General features: G+C 42.9%; 1 protein-coding gene across 1 annotated transcript in view; it reads left to right on the plus strand.

Moving 5' to 3' along the window:
- The first annotated feature begins 15,999 nt into the window (after positions 1-15,999).
- The window catches only part of RET (ret proto-oncogene), a 129,326-nt gene continuing 125,708 nt past the window's right edge, over positions 16,000-19,617 (plus strand). Inside the window, exon 1 of the mRNA XM_075000075.1 lies at positions 16,000-16,274. Within this exon, the coding sequence (XP_074856176.1) occupies positions 16,229-16,274 (46 nt within the window). The 5' untranslated portion in view covers positions 16,000-16,228. The remainder of the gene's footprint in view (positions 16,275-19,617) is intronic.

Here is a 19,617-nt window from a genome sequence, read left to right on the forward strand (position 1 = left end):
ATGTGAAAAACTAGCTTTTTCCCTCCTATGCAGAACTGCCATGACCATGTGCTCTTATTTGACGAGTTGTACTTACTGCATGGAAAAGCTCTGTTCTCAGGGCTTTCATAAGATCTGTCTCAGTAAGATCTCTCTACAGTGGACCTGAAACAGGTACCCGAGGTAAATGTTTGATACTTGCTCTACCTCCCACCCCTACCCAGAGATTCCAAAACAAACAAAAAAATCCTTGCCTAAAAGAGCTGAGGTTAAAGGTTGTGTTCAACAGAATGAAGCTAATCCCCCAAAATAACACAATGATTTGTTTAAGAACTCTACACCTTTACAAAAAACACTGGAAATGAGAAGATGGAGCCTGTTCCCCCTTCCTACATAATCCACCAAACACCATCACCTCTCCTGACTAAGTTGCCTACCTGCCTTTAACATTGTGTGGTCTTATGTAGGCAGCCCCAGCAAGAACCCACCACCATCCTAAGATAAGGGTGAGGCCAAACAGGCTGGTTTTCTTTCATGCCAGTGGCTGCAATAGAGTATTAAGATCTTCTATGGATAAGATCTCTTATAATCCTAAAGTTGCAGTCCTTTTTCAGTCCGTGTGCTCATTTTAAGAGACCACTGGCTTTTATTAACCACATACATCTCTGGTTCACTGATTCCTTATGCAAGTCATCAGCTCACAAGCCAGAATTAAAAATGAAGACAAAAGCTTCTTTCCCTCAGGAGCACTTTGTATATAAATGTTGATAAAACTTGTCAAGAGTCTCTAAATAGACTTCTAGGGTTCACTGCACATTTTCCTTTTCCATCACAACTTTTTATTCCCCTAACTTTGCTGTGCATATCTTATTACTCTGTCAGTGGCTGATTGGTTAGTGCAGAGACCAGCTGTGCCTCGTTTACATAGGTGGTATTACAGGAGGTCTGAAAAGACATGGTTAACTTAGAAATATTAGGGCTCTAAAAGTGCTGATTTTATGCTGACAGATTTACTTACAGCTTGCTTACCAGGGACAGCCAAACTAGTTTCTTCAGGGTCCCAGTGGAGTCACATTCCAAAAGTTAGCATAAAGCAGAAAAATTATTTCAGGTCATATCTCATTGTCTGTGATGGTGAAGACCCAGTTACCTAATAAATCATACAGCACAATGTCTTTATAAAGAAGAATCAGTAGTCAAGATCTGAGTTCTGCAAATGAGCTGAACCAGCACGGTTCCCTTTCTGAAAACTGTCCCATGGTGCACTGGATGGACATGTTTGTTCAAGTGTTTATTGATTTTTTTTTGTTTTAATTAAACCTCACTGTTCATGCTACAGAAAGTGAAGCAGTGAATTGCCCTGAGTTATATGGTGATCTGTTGCACAGTCACCACTGAGAGAGACAAAATTGCTTCATCTGTATCTATATTAAATAAAAATCCAAGCGAGGGCAGTTTGTCTCACTGCAATACAGGAAGCTCAGTGACAATAGTTAGTTTAACAGCATGATACATTAAACTTTATAAATATTTCCGTCAGCCATTAGTGGTGGAAGGTGAAGACCATATGTTAGAATCTATGAATGTTCAACTCTATGAAGACGCAGTATACAGCAGTAACCTACTTTTGTATTATCTGCTATAGGCGCTTAATGTTCCCCTTGTCTTTCTCTCTTGGGCCCTAGCTCTATTCTTCAAGTTCATGAAAGTCACTACATGAAGGAATGCAGGCAGTGAACTCCAACATTTTTCTATTTCAGGGTCAGGTGAAAGGGGAGACAGATGAATAGATCTCCCCGCAAAATAATGTATATATTTAAAATCAAGACCAGTCAGTTTTAAACTAGTAACCATGTAATTTGTTTTGTTAATCTAAAGCAAAATGATTAATACTCTATATTACTTTGTTTTAATGTATGTAACATTGTAGGCAGAGTCTATTAAGGTTGCACTTAGAAGCTGCAGGCATACATCAGAGTGCCTACTTGCTAGACATTATAGAAATATAGCATGAGTAAGTCCTTTCCCCACAAGAAATACAAGTGGATTGTGAATAGGTAGTTCTGCTGCTGTTAATTTTTGCCCTAGCCATTTGTTTAAAACATGGCCATGACTCTGGACTTCAGAGCAGGGACCTGAAGCTTAGCAGATGTGTGGCGTGGTAGTCCCGCCCCCTGCATAATATGTATACTTAGGTTTCATGATGATGACTGGTAGACTGCTAGCTTTCTCTGGAGACTTCATGTGCCATTTGTTAGTGAATTAGTGTGCATTTATGTGACATGGTGTAAAACCCTGGGCAGTTACTCTACCAGCTGCCCTGCCCTCTCTCCCCATTCCAAATAGGCTATGTCTACACTAGAAGCATTTGTCTACAGAAGTGACTGTCAGAAAGAGATGTTCCAACAAAACTTCTGTTGACAGAGTGCATCTACCCATAAAAGTGCATCAATCTTTCGACCTGCTCTGTTGCTAAAAGGCCCCTTGGAGTGGCTACATGTTTCTGTCAACAAAATGCATTGTGTGTATGCAGATCTTCCACAAGTTTTGTCAACAAAACCCCAGTTTTGTCTACAGAACTCTCTAGCACAGACATAGCCATATACAATAACAGCTAATGATTGCAATTGATTATCCCCACCCCCAGCACAAGTAGAGGTCTGTACTGTGGATCTACAGCTGCTAACTCATTCAGGGATCAATAGGATTCCACATTAAGGATTTTTGTTTACAGGATTCATTAAAAAGTGCTAAAACTCTACAATGAAGTAACAAAGGTTGCAAAGTCAAGCATTCGGAAGTTTAAAAATGACAAAAAAGCTTACCTGCTTAATCCTAATGTGAGCCCTGTTGCATTTGCATCCTGGTATCGTCTTTAATTACAGACCACATGCTATGTTTTACAGGACTCCTGCCTTCAGTGCACAGCATGGATAGTGGAGATGCGTAAGAAGAATAAAGATGTTATCATGTGCATAAGTCACTGTACTGGAACTCAGTGAGAGTTGGAGTCTTGTAATAGGGTATCTTGCCCAGCTGGCTGAATTAACTGGGAATAAGGCCACAGTAAATATTGGATGAGCCCTAGCTGAGAGGATTCAGGTGATTCCTGCCTAAAAAGAAACTGTAATTGTGTCCTCAGAGACTACAAGTTAAAGCTATGAGGAGGAAAAGAAGCTTCAGAGAAGAGGAAGTATAAGGTAATCTTATACAAGAAGGCACCCTGATCCAACAGGAAGAAAGTGAGAGAGCCACAGGGGGAGCAAATAGGGTCCAGGAAAAATGTCAGTAGGAGTAAAGGAGCTGACTTAGCAGTGCGGTATAGAGTTGTGATGTAGATCCCAGAACAGAAGATGGGACTATTCCCCTACCAGCCTCAAGAAGTGGGTACACAGTATTGGCCAAGCCAGCATTAGAACAGCAGAGTGATCTGAGGAATAACCCCAGAGAGGGGGGAAGGAGTTTTGTTTCTGGTAGATGGTTTTGGACTTCTTGTTTAGATAACTGTGACCGTGGAAGTAGGGGACTCAAAACTGTGACCTGGCCAGAGGGCTGAGTCATGGGTGTGTTACTAGGCAAAGAAACCTCCACAGTGCCAGAGCAGTCATTGGCAGAGGACCCCAGCCTAGTAATGGATGGGATGGTCTTTAGATGCTGGTATTTTATGCGGATATGGCCCACAGAGAGAACCAAAAAATTGGGGAATTCTCAGGATGTGCCAAATGAGAAGAGAAAGTGTTCACAGGTCAATTAGTTGCAATCTTATTTATTTAGAATGAAAACGTCCTGTTCCCCTGAACACAAGAGGAATCAGACCAAGGCAAGACAGGTTTGCTGTCACCCACCCACGTCTTTTAGCTAGCACTTACCCCAAACGCTCGCTTTCTTGCTCCACTACTCTCAGGGTCACAGTGTGCTTGTCCATGCCCTGTGTCTGCCTGCTCCTCTCGTTGTGTCTGCTTGTGTGCGTTCCCATTCCTCAACCCTATGAGGTGACTGGGCTGTGGGTGGTCTAGCCTGGTGGTCAGAGTGAGCAGTAGGAAGCAGGGTCAGAGGCAGTGGCAGCATCAGGAGCCAGCACCAAGGAGGTCAGAAATTGGGTACCAAACTACAGGCCAGAGGCAGGAATGTGGATCAAGGGTCAGAGTCAGATTCACAACAGGGAAGCAGGGTAACAGGCCAGGGTGAGTCCTAGGCAGGGTCAGAGCTGAGGCCAGGGCACATACATCACATACTAGTCAATGTTGGAGTAATTACAGTGGGCATGAGCAGCGAGTAGCAGTGAGCTGCTGCTGGAGTAAGAGCCTATCTACTGGCACTGCCATCTGCTCCGATGGCATGGCCAATCAGCCAGCCTGCTGCAAGCCAGCTGTGCTCATCTAGTTGCCTGGAAACCATCTGCTGCAGGCCCTAGCGCCTGACATATCGTGTGCACTCATGCTCTCACCGAAACAATACAGAGTGAAGCCTTCCACCTGCCTAGTTCCAATCCCTGTGCCCTTTCCCAGGAGCTATAAAAGAGCTTAGATGGCTTTTTTATTACTGCTAGACTAATGGAGGGGGTAGTTGCCACCCTTCAAGCTTGAATGATGTTCTGCCCAACCCACAGTTATACATATAGACCTCTTATACCAGCAGAAGCCAGAGTTCTGTTGTCCATATATAACATGTAAAAGAAGTGTGATCAGACTGTGGAAGTATTTGCTTTTACGATCAGGACTCTGTATATTCAAAGGCACATTTTTAGTCTAGATGCAGATCTCTTAAGCAAGGCCAGGATCATATTTCCTAATCTATTGATTAGGATTTTCAAATGTACGGCGCTGAATGTAAATCAGGTGGCACAGATCACTTAATCCAGAGAGGGTTAACTTGGAGGTGAAGTCCCCTGTAAGTTCTGAGTCTGATATTTTTATGCTAATTCCTATAGTGACCAAATTAATTTTTATTTTACTGAATGTGATCTTTCCTTTATTAACTTTCATATGTCTCCCTACCGTAATGCCATGACTGAGTAATGCTTATTAGTTTGTCTGGTCTTCTCATTCAGATTTCACTCAAGAATTATTACACAGGAAATGGTCAGGCCATTCCACCTTACCATCCCACCTCCAGAGCTACTATGGCAAGTCCACAGCTAGTGTAAATTGTCATTACTCCATTTCGGACCCATCCCAGTTTATACCAGCTAAGAATCTGCCCCCTCTCACTGCATTAAAACAACCAACAGATACCGGTATTTGATCAGACTGGTCATCAGGCCCCTTAATAAAAAGAGCTGGCTGCTGTTGCATGGCATAAAATGCTTTGTGGGTTGAAACCCAGTTTTGAGTGGACTAGAGAAGTCATGATAAGGTATTGAACAAGAGGCTAAATGAGTCAGAAAGGGACAGATGGTTCCTCCTTTTGCCTCTCCAGGTGGAAACCATGAAAAGCTGATTGACTAAGGGTAAGGGGAGGGAGTGGAAGGGAGAGTCCGCTCCAGCCATAGCATAGCTGCCCTTAGTTTCCCACTTCCATGGATGCTCCTTCATGACAGCAGTGTGCATAGGTTTGAGGACTTGGAGAAGGCCAACAATTGTGTGCCTCCACAGGGATATTACACCAAGAATTAATGCTGCCTCAGTCTCTTGCAGAGTCCTAAGCATAGCTGCTAATAAGAGGATGCAGAGGATTCTGGGAAAGGCCTCATGTTGGTGCCAGACTACCAGACAGCAGCAGTATGCCTGGGCAGGTGTTAGGCCCTGCCTATGTCTGTAGGTTTCCCAATCCATTTAAACTTTTCTATCCCCTTCCCCTCCTATACAGTAAGGGCTGCTCCAAGCAGAGCCCAAGGTCACCCCTTGGTGACCCTTGGTCACCCAGGTACGGCAGCATGAGAACAAAGCTGATCAGATTTTGTGTTTATTCTGGTTTCTGAGGCAGGGTACAGCTTTGGTTACACTTTCATGTCTTTGCCAAAACACCTTTCTCTCTCCTTAAATGAAGGATGAAATTCCCATGTCATTTTTCAACTTCAGCAGCACGGGATTTAAGCAAAACCCCAAATATGGCTGAACTTGTTACTAAACTGCAATGCTGCTTTATACTTCCTTTGTCAAGTGAACTCAGACATCAGGGTTCTGACGAGTTCCACATGCTGTACACAATGTTTCCAAAAGTGGATTGTCTGGGCAGATTGGATTGTTGATTAAATTGATTTTTCCTCTGCCTTTCACTACGCCCGCACCCTGAGATGGTTCCTCTCCCTTAGCATTGAGGCATGCTGGTTGAAGCAGTGAGGGAAGAGGAGAGTTAGCCTGGTCCACTCATGGTGCCTATCTGACCTCCAGGGCTGTCAAAATCTGAGGAAAAGAGAAAGTAAAACTTGTTCATCAGCAGTGTTTGGCACTACTGTGTTACCTACTGGAAATGGAAAAGAGAAAAATCCCCTGAAGTTGCCTTATGTTTTTTAACTGGTTTTAATTTATCACCTGCTTGCTTCAGTATGTTTCTATTAGCAGCTGTACTGTTATTTCTCAACTCCAGTGTAGACTGTATCTGTTACTACGGCTTATCCCTGTGCAACTTACACTGCTTTCAGTCTTGTGTGCACTAGGGCTTTGCAATGTTGTAGCTATATTGGTATGACTACACCAGTGGCTAGAAACCTTAGTCAAGAGGAGAGCTATGTATTACTGATATGTAAATAGGCCAAAGTCACAACATTCAGATTTAGGTCAACACTTTATTTTGAAACAGACACCACTCACTGCACTGGACTGTTGTCATGTTCTTAGGGTACAGCCATATTACACCCAACTTTTGTGCTGTGAAACTGGTTCATCAGGCAGCCTGGAAACAAGTATGTAACCTGCTGAGCCATGTGTCATGTCTCCCTCTTTGCCTGATCTACAGATATGCATAATTTATTCCAGTTTTATGGGTCTCAGAATCTGGCTTTGTAGGTAATGTTTTGGGGACTATTATTTTTAGTGTTGGAGTGACTTGTGCAACATTGGTATCCTTCAAGATGGCACCTATGCCACCTGTTCCACAGAGTTTATTCCACATGACTACTATGCCTGTAGTATGCAGTGTTGATGTACTTATTTTGGCCCCAGGATATGAAAGAGAGTGAGTGCTGTACTACCTTTATGATGCCAGCTTCTGTGTGGTGAAAGACAGATACACCATTTTGAGCTTGGACAGCTTTTCTGTTCAGGTCTGGGGCAGGTAACCAGAGTGTCCAAGTTAATTATAAGGTAAGCTAGATTACATATATGGCATTAACCTGCTGTAAAATAAAGTGGACAATTTTCACAGAGATTGCTACATATTTGATCTCCGTCTTCCTCCTCAAAGGAAACCTGTATAACACTGTCAAAAGACAAGCCTAAGAATTTAAATACATAACTCTTGTGGACATTAAAACTATGGACTTAATAGAGACACTAGTTTTATGGCTCAATACATCAATTTGTAATACACACTACTGCCTGCTAATTCTTAACAGCCCACTTTATTTTAAGTAGTTTCCTACAGCATGTGTGAGTCTCTTCACGATCTTGTAGTTATCTGAAATAATCTGGATATCTTCTGAGGAAAAGATCTACAAAGTTCAAAAGCTTGTCCTGTCCACGAACTGACGTTGATCCAATAAAAGCTATTACCTCATATATCTTACAGGAAGAATGGTAGACAGACTAAGGTGTCAGGAGGGTAATTCCAACTAGTTACATTATGCATCTTCACTTTTTATTCTCAATTGTTCTTTAAATGCACAGCTGACAAATGCTTCTGACGAAAGCATGGGATTATCTGGTTGGTTTTTTTTCATTTTGGTTTGGTATTTTTGGTTTGGTTTTTTTTTGGTTCTCTAGTTAATCTCATAAGGGATTTAGATCAGTGTTGGAATGCAGAATAAGTCTAAGATTGTCATAAAGAGACCTAGAGATATGGTGACCATCCCCCCTATATTTGGGATGCCAAAAAGTCATCCCTACTTATTTTTTAAAAGGGACTAATTGTCCTGTATTTGGGCGCTCCCCTACGGAACTTTTCTGCCAGCAGCTGCTGTCCAGAAAGTATTAGGTCACTCCCCTGAGCCTCAGAGATGCGGGGGAAGCCTGGGTGACTGCTGCTCCCTTGGGACTCCCAGAGAGCACCGGCGGCCGCTGGTTCCCCAGGCCTCAGGGATGGCTGGCAGCTGCCTCCTGCTTCTCAACTCCCTGGGGCTTGGTGGAGCCAGGAGAAGCTGTCCCTCCCCACATATCTCCCTGTCCTGTATTTGGGACAGGGAGATATGGTCACCCTAACTAGTGATTTCTAATACTGGTTTCTCTCCTGATTTCCAGCTATAAACCTGCATGAAAAAGCATCTTAAATATTTCCCTAAAGACTTTATTGTTTGGAAACTGCTGCCTTTGCCACACAGAGTAGAAATCAGATAGCTCTGAAATGCTCTATTAAAATGACCACAGCATGAGAAAATTTGAGAAACCCTAGAATATCTAAGAAGAGAAGTAGATTAATAGGAACCAGGGCTTTGGTTCACATTGGCAGGAGCCAGATGCATAATCTGGATTAAGATAATTCCTTTCTCCTCTCTTAAGATTTCTTTCTTTAAAAAAAACAAACAAAAAAAAACAAAACCAGATGAACTACTCATAACAGACGTATGCCCTGGACTGTTGTTCTGAATATTTTCAGGTATGGATAATTCTTTGATTACACATGTGCATTTTTGTGTAGGGTTGTGTCTGTACCCTGAGCATAGTCACTGGAAATTACCTTAGTATAGTATCAGTCAGGCTGGATGTTATGCCAGGCACCTGCTAACCCCACAACCTTTCAGTTCCTTCTCCCTGCTCACGATGGATGCTGAAATGCTCTATCAGTGCTTTTGCAAGATTGCCTCGCTGGTCTTTATTCTCTCTGTACATAGTTTGGTCCACAGTTGGTTAAAAGTTCTTTTGCTACTTGTTAGTTTTCTCCACATTTAGAAGAATTGCCGCCTCAAGCAAGTTTATGCCACTGAGCGACCCACACTCCATCTGTTTTAACTGCTTTGTGGATGCTCACATTTGCAGGCATGTCAAGTCTCATATCAAAAAGGAGACATATGCTAGGCTGAAGTCCATCTTAATGGAAGCGGTGCTCAGACCTCCCTTGGAGCTAGGTCATTCAGACTCAGCACTGAACTTTGGCGTTGTTCACCATCTTTGGTACTTGGGAAAAAACAGAATTTGGCCAAGAGAAGATATTCTCCATATCCCAGGATGGTCCTGGAGAGAGGCAGGAAAGTCAGTAGCGAGGGCATCCCAATAAGCAGTCCTAGATACTGCAGATTGGTTGGCCAGGTCCAGGGCCTCTGCAGTAATTATGTTCAGGCAAGATGCTGGCTCCAATCCTCAGGCCTCTTACATTTCCGTAAAGGCCTTGAGAGACTGTACCCCCAGGTGTGACAGCTGATTTCACCTCGGGACCTCAATCTTGTCTTATCAAATCTTACAGGACTGCCAGATTTGAGCTGTTGGCAACTTGCTCACTGCTCTTGGAAGGTGATCACCTTACTAGCCATTACTTCAGCCAGAAATGTTTAGGAGATCAATACCTTCCCTTCAGACCTTCTGTGAATGGTGTTCTTCAAAGTACAGTTGCATAGTCACACTATTTTCCTATCAAAGGTGATCTTCCCTTTCCATAGCAATCAAGCTTCCAGTTTTCAATCCAAAGCCACATGCAAACAGAGAAGAAACAGAGGCTTCGCTCATTAGATGTTAAGCTTACATAGGACCAAACCATTTTGGAAATATAACCACCTGTTGGGAGTGGTTGCAGGTGGAATGAAATCTCTCTCCTCTCAGGTCAGAGAATTCCATCATGGACCCCATCATGTACCTGCACATGTTACAAGCTGGCAGGTGTTCTTGCTTCATCTGTTCTACCTGCGTATTCCACAAGGACCCAAGCATCCTCAGCTGTGTTTCTAGCATGAGTACATACTTAGAATGTTTTTAGAGCTGCAACTTAGTTGCCAGTGTGCTTTTGCTTCTCATTATGCTATTGCTCCACATAGTAGGGGTGATGTCAGATTTAGCCAAGCTGTGTTGCATTCAGCATGTCAGTAACTCCAAGCCCTCCACCTGTATAACTGTCCCCTACAATGGAATGGACAATCATTTGAATCAAAAATTGTCACTAACCTCTCCCTAACTGTTGTTTTTCAAGATGTGTTACATGTCCTTTCTAAGATCTGCCTTCCTACTTGTATTCTCAGAATTGGCTGGAAGTAGGAACTGAAAGTGTGCGGATGTGGACAGTACCCTCTAAAATGATGCATAACACCAGAAGGCACTAGAGCTGACACAATGGTTGCCATCAAGAGGAACATTTCTAGCAGCTGTGCTTTGGGTGCACGCATGCCTATGTTGCAATTGACACGTGCCGCACATCTCAAAGAACACCATTTCCAGAAAGGTTAGTAACATTTTTTTATACCAGTGATACTGAAATTAACAAATAATGGCCACAATTCAGGAAGTGAAATACTCTGAATGCATTTATGTGACACTGCTGACGAGCTGTGTTACTTAGAATACTAAGTGCTGCTTGTAACATGAAGTTTTGGAACATCAGCGATAGTTTTAAGATTACACACTTATCTTCGGTTTTGTCTCTATCCTAATGAAATATTTGTATTACAACATTTTGCCAAAAGAACATTACAAGTACAGGTGTGCCTCCAGGGTCCTTTATGGTTAATTCTGTGGGTCTTAAATGCAGCACCTGCACTGGGATTCAGAGGAAGTTATACACACAGACCCATTTGTTTTGGCTTCATGTATTTATTAGTAGCTATCTTGTGTTAATATCTTTGGCAGTTTCTTGGACACTGCTGTGACCCAAATAGTAATTGAAGGGCATAATTTTCTGATGACATCGTCAGAAATGTTTGTGATACTAACTTAGAAAGTGTTTGTACTTTTAAGATCACTTACTAACCTTACAAATGAAAAAGGCTGAGAAAGCAAATTCACAGAGCACCAAATATTAGAGAGATTGTAGGGTAAAACATTGGTCTTAAGAGCTCTGTATATCTTTAAAGGTAGTCTCTCTTCCCCCACAGAAGATAGTCCAATAAAAGATATTACCTCACCCATCTTCTGTTTGATGCATCTGCTGACAGACTTAGCCATGCGAGTCATGCAATGACTTACACGTTGTGAATAGTCCCACTGACTTCAATGGAATTACTCACGGTACATAAAGTAAGGCAGATACACAAGTCTTTGTACCATCAGGCCTTTGCGGCAGAGGGGTTTTTAAAATATATCTGAAGGTTGAGGGTTCCGCCTCTGAGGATGACAAAAATTATACTGGTTACTTTGTTCATTGTAGCTTTTTTTCCAGTATGTAATTAAATAACTATCTGAATAATGGCTGCTAAGAATTACTTTCAACGGTTTTGGTTTTATTACCAGACTCCTCTTTTGTTTTCAGGCATTTGACTCCCCATCCATCCATTCCTCCCACCAATCTCTGGTTTTGCCAAGAAAAGACAAATAGGCAAAAGGAGCAAAGGTTCTGCTGTTGTGCAGAAACCACCTTCAACGTAAATTCAGCCATTGTTGGCCATACCCTGTTACGACAAGTACTGCCTTGAGACTGACTGCCATGAGTACTGCTCTAAACCTGGTAAGTGTATTGAAGAGGTGGATATTCATAAGGAAATAGTAGAATTAAACCAAAGACAGGATACTCCCTTCCACCCTTGCTAATTTTGATGTACGTGCTTTTATGACTAACAAAATACTTTTATACAGTTAGAAAATAGGGGAGAGATGTATTCTGAAAAGTGACTGTAAAAGTGATATCCAAAGCCTTCATGTTATCATATCTTACTATTACTTGTGAGATTAGTTTAAAAAAAAGATGTTCCAACAGGCAGCTTTGCAAATTCAATTCAATTTAGGATGTGAACCTTCAGTTGGATATTTTCCCCTACCCAGGTATTGTTTATCATAAAATGAACTACAGCAATGAAATGTTTTCTTTAGATGGAATTTGGTAGTATTTCCTCATCAATAGGTCAGTCTCCATCGCCCATGGGAGCGAGGAATGTGTGTGTTATACATAATCACCTAAATGTGAACTGTAAATATTTCTCTGACCAGTAAACGTGTAGAGGAACTCCACAGATCACGTACGGCCCATTGGCATGCATCTACTTAAGACCCATTGGCTTACTGAATAGAGGACTTATGCGTGTGTCTAAGTGCTGTGCTGAATCTAACCTTTTGGCCCAATTCTATGCCTATCGAAATCAATAGAAAGACACCAATTTATTTTAATAGGAATTGTCTCAGTGCCTTATTCTATGGTACTTGAGAGCAAAATTTAGCACCCGGAGTAGTTCTGTGAGAAAAAGGGATCCACGTGAAAGTAAGAAAAGGGCCTTGCCTTCCAGTAACACAAAATTAGATGATGAACATTCAGATATGAGGTCAGGTCTCAACTGGTTTCTGAAAGACAAACATCTCACACTTTTCCTGCTCACAGTTGTACCTTCAGAAAAGTGTAATATGTGATGATTTCATAGCCATTCCCAGGTGAGCTTAATCCTTCTTTTTGGATAACTTTTTTGGTTGATGTATGCTAGAGCTGGAGGCTGAAAATAATAAACCATCTATGTGGCTTTTGCAGAAAGTCTCATCACACAATAGTGCAAAACTACTTTAGAGTAAAAACTCATGAAAATTACATGTACAAAACATTTGAAAAATATTCATAGCAACATACCATTTTAAGGGATATGTTGTATCTGATTCACAGAAAAAATGAGTCAGCCTTCTGTTTTTATTCTGGCAGTGCGAGACATGATTTAACCTACTCAAAGGACGTGATGGTATTTCTATATTAGATGGCAAGGTTTGGAGGGGGGGGCGGGAAACCAGAAATTAGAGGTGGGAAAGACTTGTTAAGTAATTTAGCCCATTTTCCTATTAAGACAGGGCTGAATCTTCAGGAGGAGTTTATAATCATTAAAAAATCTGTGAAGCCATGGCAACCTTAACTCTGCTCTCTTGGATGAATGATATGAGTGTTTCTACAGCCAGTTGTAACACAACTTGCTCTGAAATGGAGCCTGTATAGGCACAGGAATGCATGTTTGTTTCCTGTTGTTGAGATGCCAAGAGAAATTGTAAGTCATTGAAATTCTTCCAGGAAGTCACTTTGTGTCCTGGATGGGAATTGGTATTTTTCAGTGCAGATGATATGACCTTATTTTAGATGATCTCAGTATTGATTTGTGTTAGTGTGAGCTTTCAGAAATGTGATTTAGATAAAGCTCAGCTATAAAGTAAAATATTTTTCCTTGAAGCATTGATTTAATACTAACCATTTGTTTTCTATATATCATGAGTATCTTTCCTTCACTCTGTTTCCTACCTTCTGTCAGGCTCTTTTAAGTACTATTGTACAGAGATTTAGGTCTGTGAGTAAAGTTACTCAAGGGCTTAAATTTTGCAAGACTGACTCATCCATTTCTAACTGCCTTATACTGTCCATTGGGACTACGGCTACGCTAAAGAAATATTTTAAAATAACACAGTTACACACAAAATGCATTTTGAAATAGCACCCAATTATTTCGAAATAGCATTTCTAGACACACAGCTCTATTTTGAAATAGTGCCATTAGGCACCAAAATGTCTTATTTCATAATAGTGTTATTCCATGTCTTAATAGAGCCAGTTTCAAGATAGGCTTTATTCCTCCTGCAATGAGGGTTACTGATTTTGAAATAATGCACCTGCTATTTGTAATTTATTTTGAAATAGTGCATGCATAGATGTCAGCAGTTGTTTCAAAATAATAGCTGTTATCTCAAAATAACTTTGTAATGTAGATGTAGCCTAAGAGCCCCCTCTCTGTATTTCAAACTCAGTTCATTTATGAAGCTGGCTACTGCTGATCTCCACTGGTTCAGTGCTGAGTCTGGGTTTGTGTTGGTTTTTCTCCCATTGCTCATGTAGATCCCAATCCAGAAGTCATGTGTTCTATACCTATCACCTATTTAAAAGAACAAAGAGAAGTACTTCTACTAATTATATTGGACTCTTTTTATGTACAGCTCCCCTGTAAGGTCAGGATCCTCAGTTACTGAGTCCATATATACAAGGATCAGAAGAAGATATATTCATCAGTTTAGACCAGTGTTTCTTAAGCTGTGCTCTGTCGATATGCTCACAGGTGTGCTGTGAGCCTTTGGAAAAATGCACTGATGGTATATATTTTCTGTTATTAAAACCAGATACAATGTTACGTAAATTGTCCTGACTAAATCATTTAATTTTGGGTTTGCGCTGTAGGTTGTTTTGGTCTGACAACCATTTTTTGAAGAAAATTTTCTTAGGTGTTCTGCATAAAAATATTAAATTGTTTGGTGTTCTGTGGTCTCCATGAGTTTAAGGGAACCTAGTTGATACCATCCCTAAAGTGACCTACAGTAGTTTTGCTAGACATAAAAATAGTGGGATCTGTATTAACCCCCTCTGTGTGTGGTCCCACTGAAGAGGGACTCCCGTCTTTCCAGTGCTATAAAAAACCCATTTCTGCAAGACTGTGATTTACCAGATCTTTTATCTAATTTCTAGGTATGAGAAACCGGCAACTGTAGCAGAAGCCTCCCTGGCGCAAATGGGGGCTAGCTTGGGGTGTGTGGGGGGAGAGTGGTATGGGTCACCCCTGAGTCAGCAGCCGTTGTTCTTGGCAAGGGGCAAGCGGTGCAGGACAACACCCCGGTTAGGGAAGTTTCCCGGGAGGGGCGGGCTCTGCGAGCGGCTGGTTGGTTACAATCCCGCTGCTAGCCCTCCCCGGCTTTCCGCCAGCCCCAGGAGCGAGGGCTGGGCCGGGCTGGCCGAGCTGCACATTTTGAAAGCCAGCGACGTTGGCAAACGCTCCCGGGGGGGTCCCGGCGGGACCGGACCGACTGGCTGCGGGTCGCTCTACCCCAGCACCGCCACTTACAATGGGCGGTGCCGAGCCAAGGGCGGGGACTCCCGCTCCCCCGGCGAAGGCGCGTCAATCCGTCCTTGCTGGTGGCCTGAGCGCAAAGCCCCGGCAGTGGGGCTGGGGGGGGCCCTGGGGCTGGCGGCGAGCAGGTAGCTTCCCAGGCGAGCTCGGATCTCGAGCAGGCTCCTGCCAGCCGCAGCCTCGCCCCGGGATTAGTTCTTCAACGCCAGTAATGGGCCGGCGGGCGGGCGGTCCGGCCCCTTCCTTTGCACGAGCTCCGAGCAGCGCGGTCCTTGTCCCCGCTTGGTGCGTCTCGTGCTTTTTATCTCCTTCCCCGCAGGTCCCCTTCTCCCTGACCCCTGCGCCGCCCTAGGGAGCCCCGATCCCCCTTCGGGCCTCGCACCTGCCCCTCACGCTGCACTACCCCCACCTCTGCAAGGCAGAGCCCTCCCCGGAGGATGTGGGGGGCCGCTCCCCGAGATCGCGCGGCTGTCACCCTCCTCCCCGCCGGCTGCCATTTATTCACCGCGCCGGCTGCCCATTTGCTGCTGGGGGCTGCGCGATTCCCCGCTCGGCCGCCAGGGGCAGCGCCCCGGCGTGCACCAGCCGGCGGCTCATTAAGGCCGCGCCGCTGCAGCGAGGCTCCCAGGACCACGCGAGCTGCCACCTCGCGGCTCGCTCAGCCCAGGCGGCCGCCCCCGCCTCGCCGCCACGCGGCCGCTGGGCACGCCGGGCCGGCCGGCAGAACAGCAGCCGCTTGCCTCCGGGGGAGAGCGGCTGCAGGACCAGCTCGCCCGCCCGCGGAAAGTTGAGCGGCTCCCCGGAGGATCGGGAGCCTGAAGCCGTGGAAACTTGGCAGAGCCCGGCTCCGGCCCCCTGTCGGCTGAGCAGCAGCGCCAGGGCTGCCTTGCGAGCCGGGACACCGCGGGAGGGAGGCAGGGGAGAAGGGGCAACTTAAAAGCGCCGCGCCGCTCCCTGTCAGCATCCTCTGGTTAACCCGAGCGCCGTCCGAGCAGGTTCCCTGCGGTCGCTCCCGAGCATCCCTGTATCACCGCACGGAACGGGGCGTGCGCGCAGAGCCGAGCACCATGGCTCATCCCGATTGAGGAATTACGTGTTAATAAGCCTCGCTCCTTTTCCCGCACAGCTGATTGCAACCATTTGAACAGAGCCTGGCCAGGGGCAGCCAGGCGTACTTTGAGCACCTAGATTTTAGGGGGGGGAGTAGGAGTACTGAAGGGAGCAAAGATGCCTTTCCCGGGGTGGACAGTAGGTTTTCTTCTCCTGTGCGAAGGTAAGTGGTTTTGAATTAATCCCTCCAGGGAGTTTGTTGGGGGCCATCAGTGCTGGTTGCTGGTTGCTGATGAGGCTCAAAAAACTCCCCCTCCCCAAATATAAACGAGATAGAAATAATCCTCATGCCTTTGCTCCACGTTTTAAGCTCCAAAACTAAGTTACAGGCGGTGTGTGTTTCTTTGTTGTCTACTTTTGTGATTTGAGAGAGAGAAATATAAAAGTGTGTTTCTCAAGGTTCCTAAAGAGTATGCATTGTGTCACGTCCCCCTCCCCAAGCTTTTTGCATCATCAAATTAAATTGGAGTTGGGTTGATAAATGAAAAGGATTGAAAGAAGTTGTTATTGGCTCATAACCTAACTGATGCTTTCACAGCTGTTAAGTTTGTAAGGCAAACAGAAAATCCATTATATCTCTTTCCATTCCATATGGTTGTGTTTGCCAAAGTGTTTCGGGTGTTTACATGAATAAATCAAAGTTGTTGTTTTGTAAAGAACTCCTCTAGTGCTCTCAGGAGGCAAAGGCACAAAGGAACACATTCACCAAAAAAAGAAAAAAAAAAAAACAAAACCCACAACACACCATTAAAAACCAGTCCCTGGCTGATTTAAGGGAGAAGAAAGTGAGAGTTATGTTTTGGTGCTTGTGATTTCCATCAGATGTATCACTTGTTCCTTCTCATTATTCCTGTTAGGCCAATGTAATATTTATGATAAGTTAATTCTTAGCATCTAAAATTGTTCGCAGAGAGACTTAAAGACAGCATCTTTAACACTAGTCCCTGCCCTTTAGATGTTCCTACATTATTGCAAATGCCCACATGTCTTTAGATTTTTCTTGTAGTTTTGCTAGTACTTAAAAACAGATCTCTGAGAAGAAAATGGGTATTCGTGGAGAGTGCTAAACCTCATGTACATTTTATTTGTTTTAGAAAGATACAACAGTTTGCACAACACAGTTCTTGTTACTATGCAAAGAAAATTAGATACAGCCATATTGTAAATGTATTTTATCTTTTATTACATCTTTCAACAGTTTTAGTTCTGCCTAGTTCATTTTCTTTACACTTGTAAAGATAATAACTTGTTGTGTTTCTCTTGAAGATATTTCCCATGTACATGCTTTGGATGATAGATTGTATTGTTCTGGTATTCATTTTTTAAAAAATTATCCCTTTCCAAGTTGAATGAATGAACTTGCTGCTGTTAATGTGGTGGTGGACTCAGCTATGATGATATATAGCAAATGTATGTGAAGTTTTAAATTTAAGATTTGTTTTTGTTTGTTTGTTTTTTTTCTGGGGGACAATAAGATTGTTACTCAATTTGACTTCCATTTCTGTGGCTTCATTTATTTTACTTTTGCCTTCAGTGTTCTCCTCTCTTTTTTTATAAGTATGGATGTTAAACCATTTGTTCTTTAAATTTCAAATCTCCCATGAGCTTTTTTTAAAGTAAATCCATAAATAACTAATTTTGGGATTCATCCTGTAGTATTGAAGTAAGTGATCAGGTTTTTTTTATATTGGCGTATTTGAATGCTGTTTGTTACCACCTATATGCTAATCTTTCTGTTAGTCACCTTTTAATGCAAACACTGTTTTTTGCCTTCTGTTTTGACTGGTATTCTTTGCTGCTTCATAAATTCCACAAGAAAGTTTGGGTTACTGATGTATTTTGAAGACTCTTGCTCAGAAAAAGCAGTCAATGCAATTTAGGGTAATTATATTCATTGTGAGTTCAAGAAGTCTAGCATATTAGCGGTGTGAGATGGGTGTCTGACTGGAGAGAAGCAGTTTCACATTGTACATAGTGTGATACCAACTCCTATTTATGTCGCTTGAAGCTGAGTTCATAGCGGTAAACAGTCAGGTCTTGGATGTATAAACAAATTTCCCATAGGTAACACAAGGAGCCCCAGCTCATTTAGAAGCCGAAATGCCCCTGTCATAATGCTGTGTAATCATGTGTTGGGGGTCACGGGAAGGAAGCTAGATCATTTGTCTGATTCTGTTGCAGATGAGAAGCAAAGACACTCTTCTACAGTGCAAAATGTTGTATTTTTGCCATAGATTGTGAAGAAACCCCAGCTCCTGTCTTGTCACCTGGATAAAAACTTCTGACATGCATAATCCCCTGCTAAAATTTAGCAACACAAAGAAATAAGCTTATACTCACATCTTGTTAATGTATGTTTGATCTATCCGTAGCTGTGAGTGTCTGAAAGCTTAAATTTATGGCTGTTCAGTGAACACGGGTGCCTACTGGAGTCGTCAACCTAGATTTCCCTAACTTGAATAAGAGTGTTTTTGCCAGTTGACTTGGGTTAAGTAGTCTGGTGTATATCCTATTAGCAGAAAAGGTGAGGATTGATTTCCCTGTGTTGCAAGGCTTGACGTGCATGGGAAACCCCTAGTTCAAAGCAGTGCTGAAGCAGAAAAGCTAGGATAGCTTAGCTGCTGTTAATTATGTTATGGTAAACAACTGACAATGTGTGAATCTCTTGCAGGCATCAATATTGGCATTTAATGGCCCAGAATTAAATAGCAATGGGTTGATGTTTCTCCACCCATTTGGGCTTGTCTTTCTTCAATGTGAGATAAAAATTGCCTGTTTTCATTGGCTTAGGTTTATGTTGTCTATTGTAGATATTTTTGGAAAGTTCTAAAAGTCCACGGCTGTTCTGAGGTGGTCGCATGCTGCATGGTCAGGTGGCTCTGGGCTTTTTTGGACTGGTTTCTAAAAGTTCCTCTCCCAGTGGTGAATGGGGAAAACTGGACCTTGTTCAACTAAGGCAACTCTGTGGGGTGGGAAGCTGCTAGGGCTGTCGTTATTTACTCTGGATTCTGTGTTTGTCTTGAATGTAGTTTTTATTTCTAGAAGAAAATGGACATCTGGATATGTCTTGCCAATAGACAAATTAAATTGTTCAAGTATTAAATATTAAACATGCCTCATAATGATACAAGGAAAAATGCTGCAACATGGGAATACTACAGGTGGAAACAATGAAAGTTCTCATGCATACAAACTGTTTTTTGTTTTTAGATGACTATGACATAAAACTACAGTGGAATTTAGTGAGTTTGATATTCAGCTAAGAGCTGAACTCTGCTTAATCGATTCCTACCATGCAGTTTTATGCTCTTAGATTTATTGGTAATGTTTTATTTTGATGTGCTGCAATTTACAGTAGATTCTGCTCAGCATATATTTACTGAGTAAGGGCAGACCCGCATAAGCCAACAGCTCAAAGTGACATTTGTTTTGACAAGTTCAGATAGTTTGGGTCGTATTTTTTGGTGAGGGAAAATGGGTTTTCCCTGTAAAAGAACATCTGTAAA

The sequence above is a fragment of the Carettochelys insculpta genome, chromosome 7 (assembly GCF_033958435.1).
Source record: "Carettochelys insculpta isolate YL-2023 chromosome 7, ASM3395843v1, whole genome shotgun sequence".
Classification (NCBI taxonomy): Eukaryota; Metazoa; Chordata; order Testudines; family Carettochelyidae; genus Carettochelys; species Carettochelys insculpta.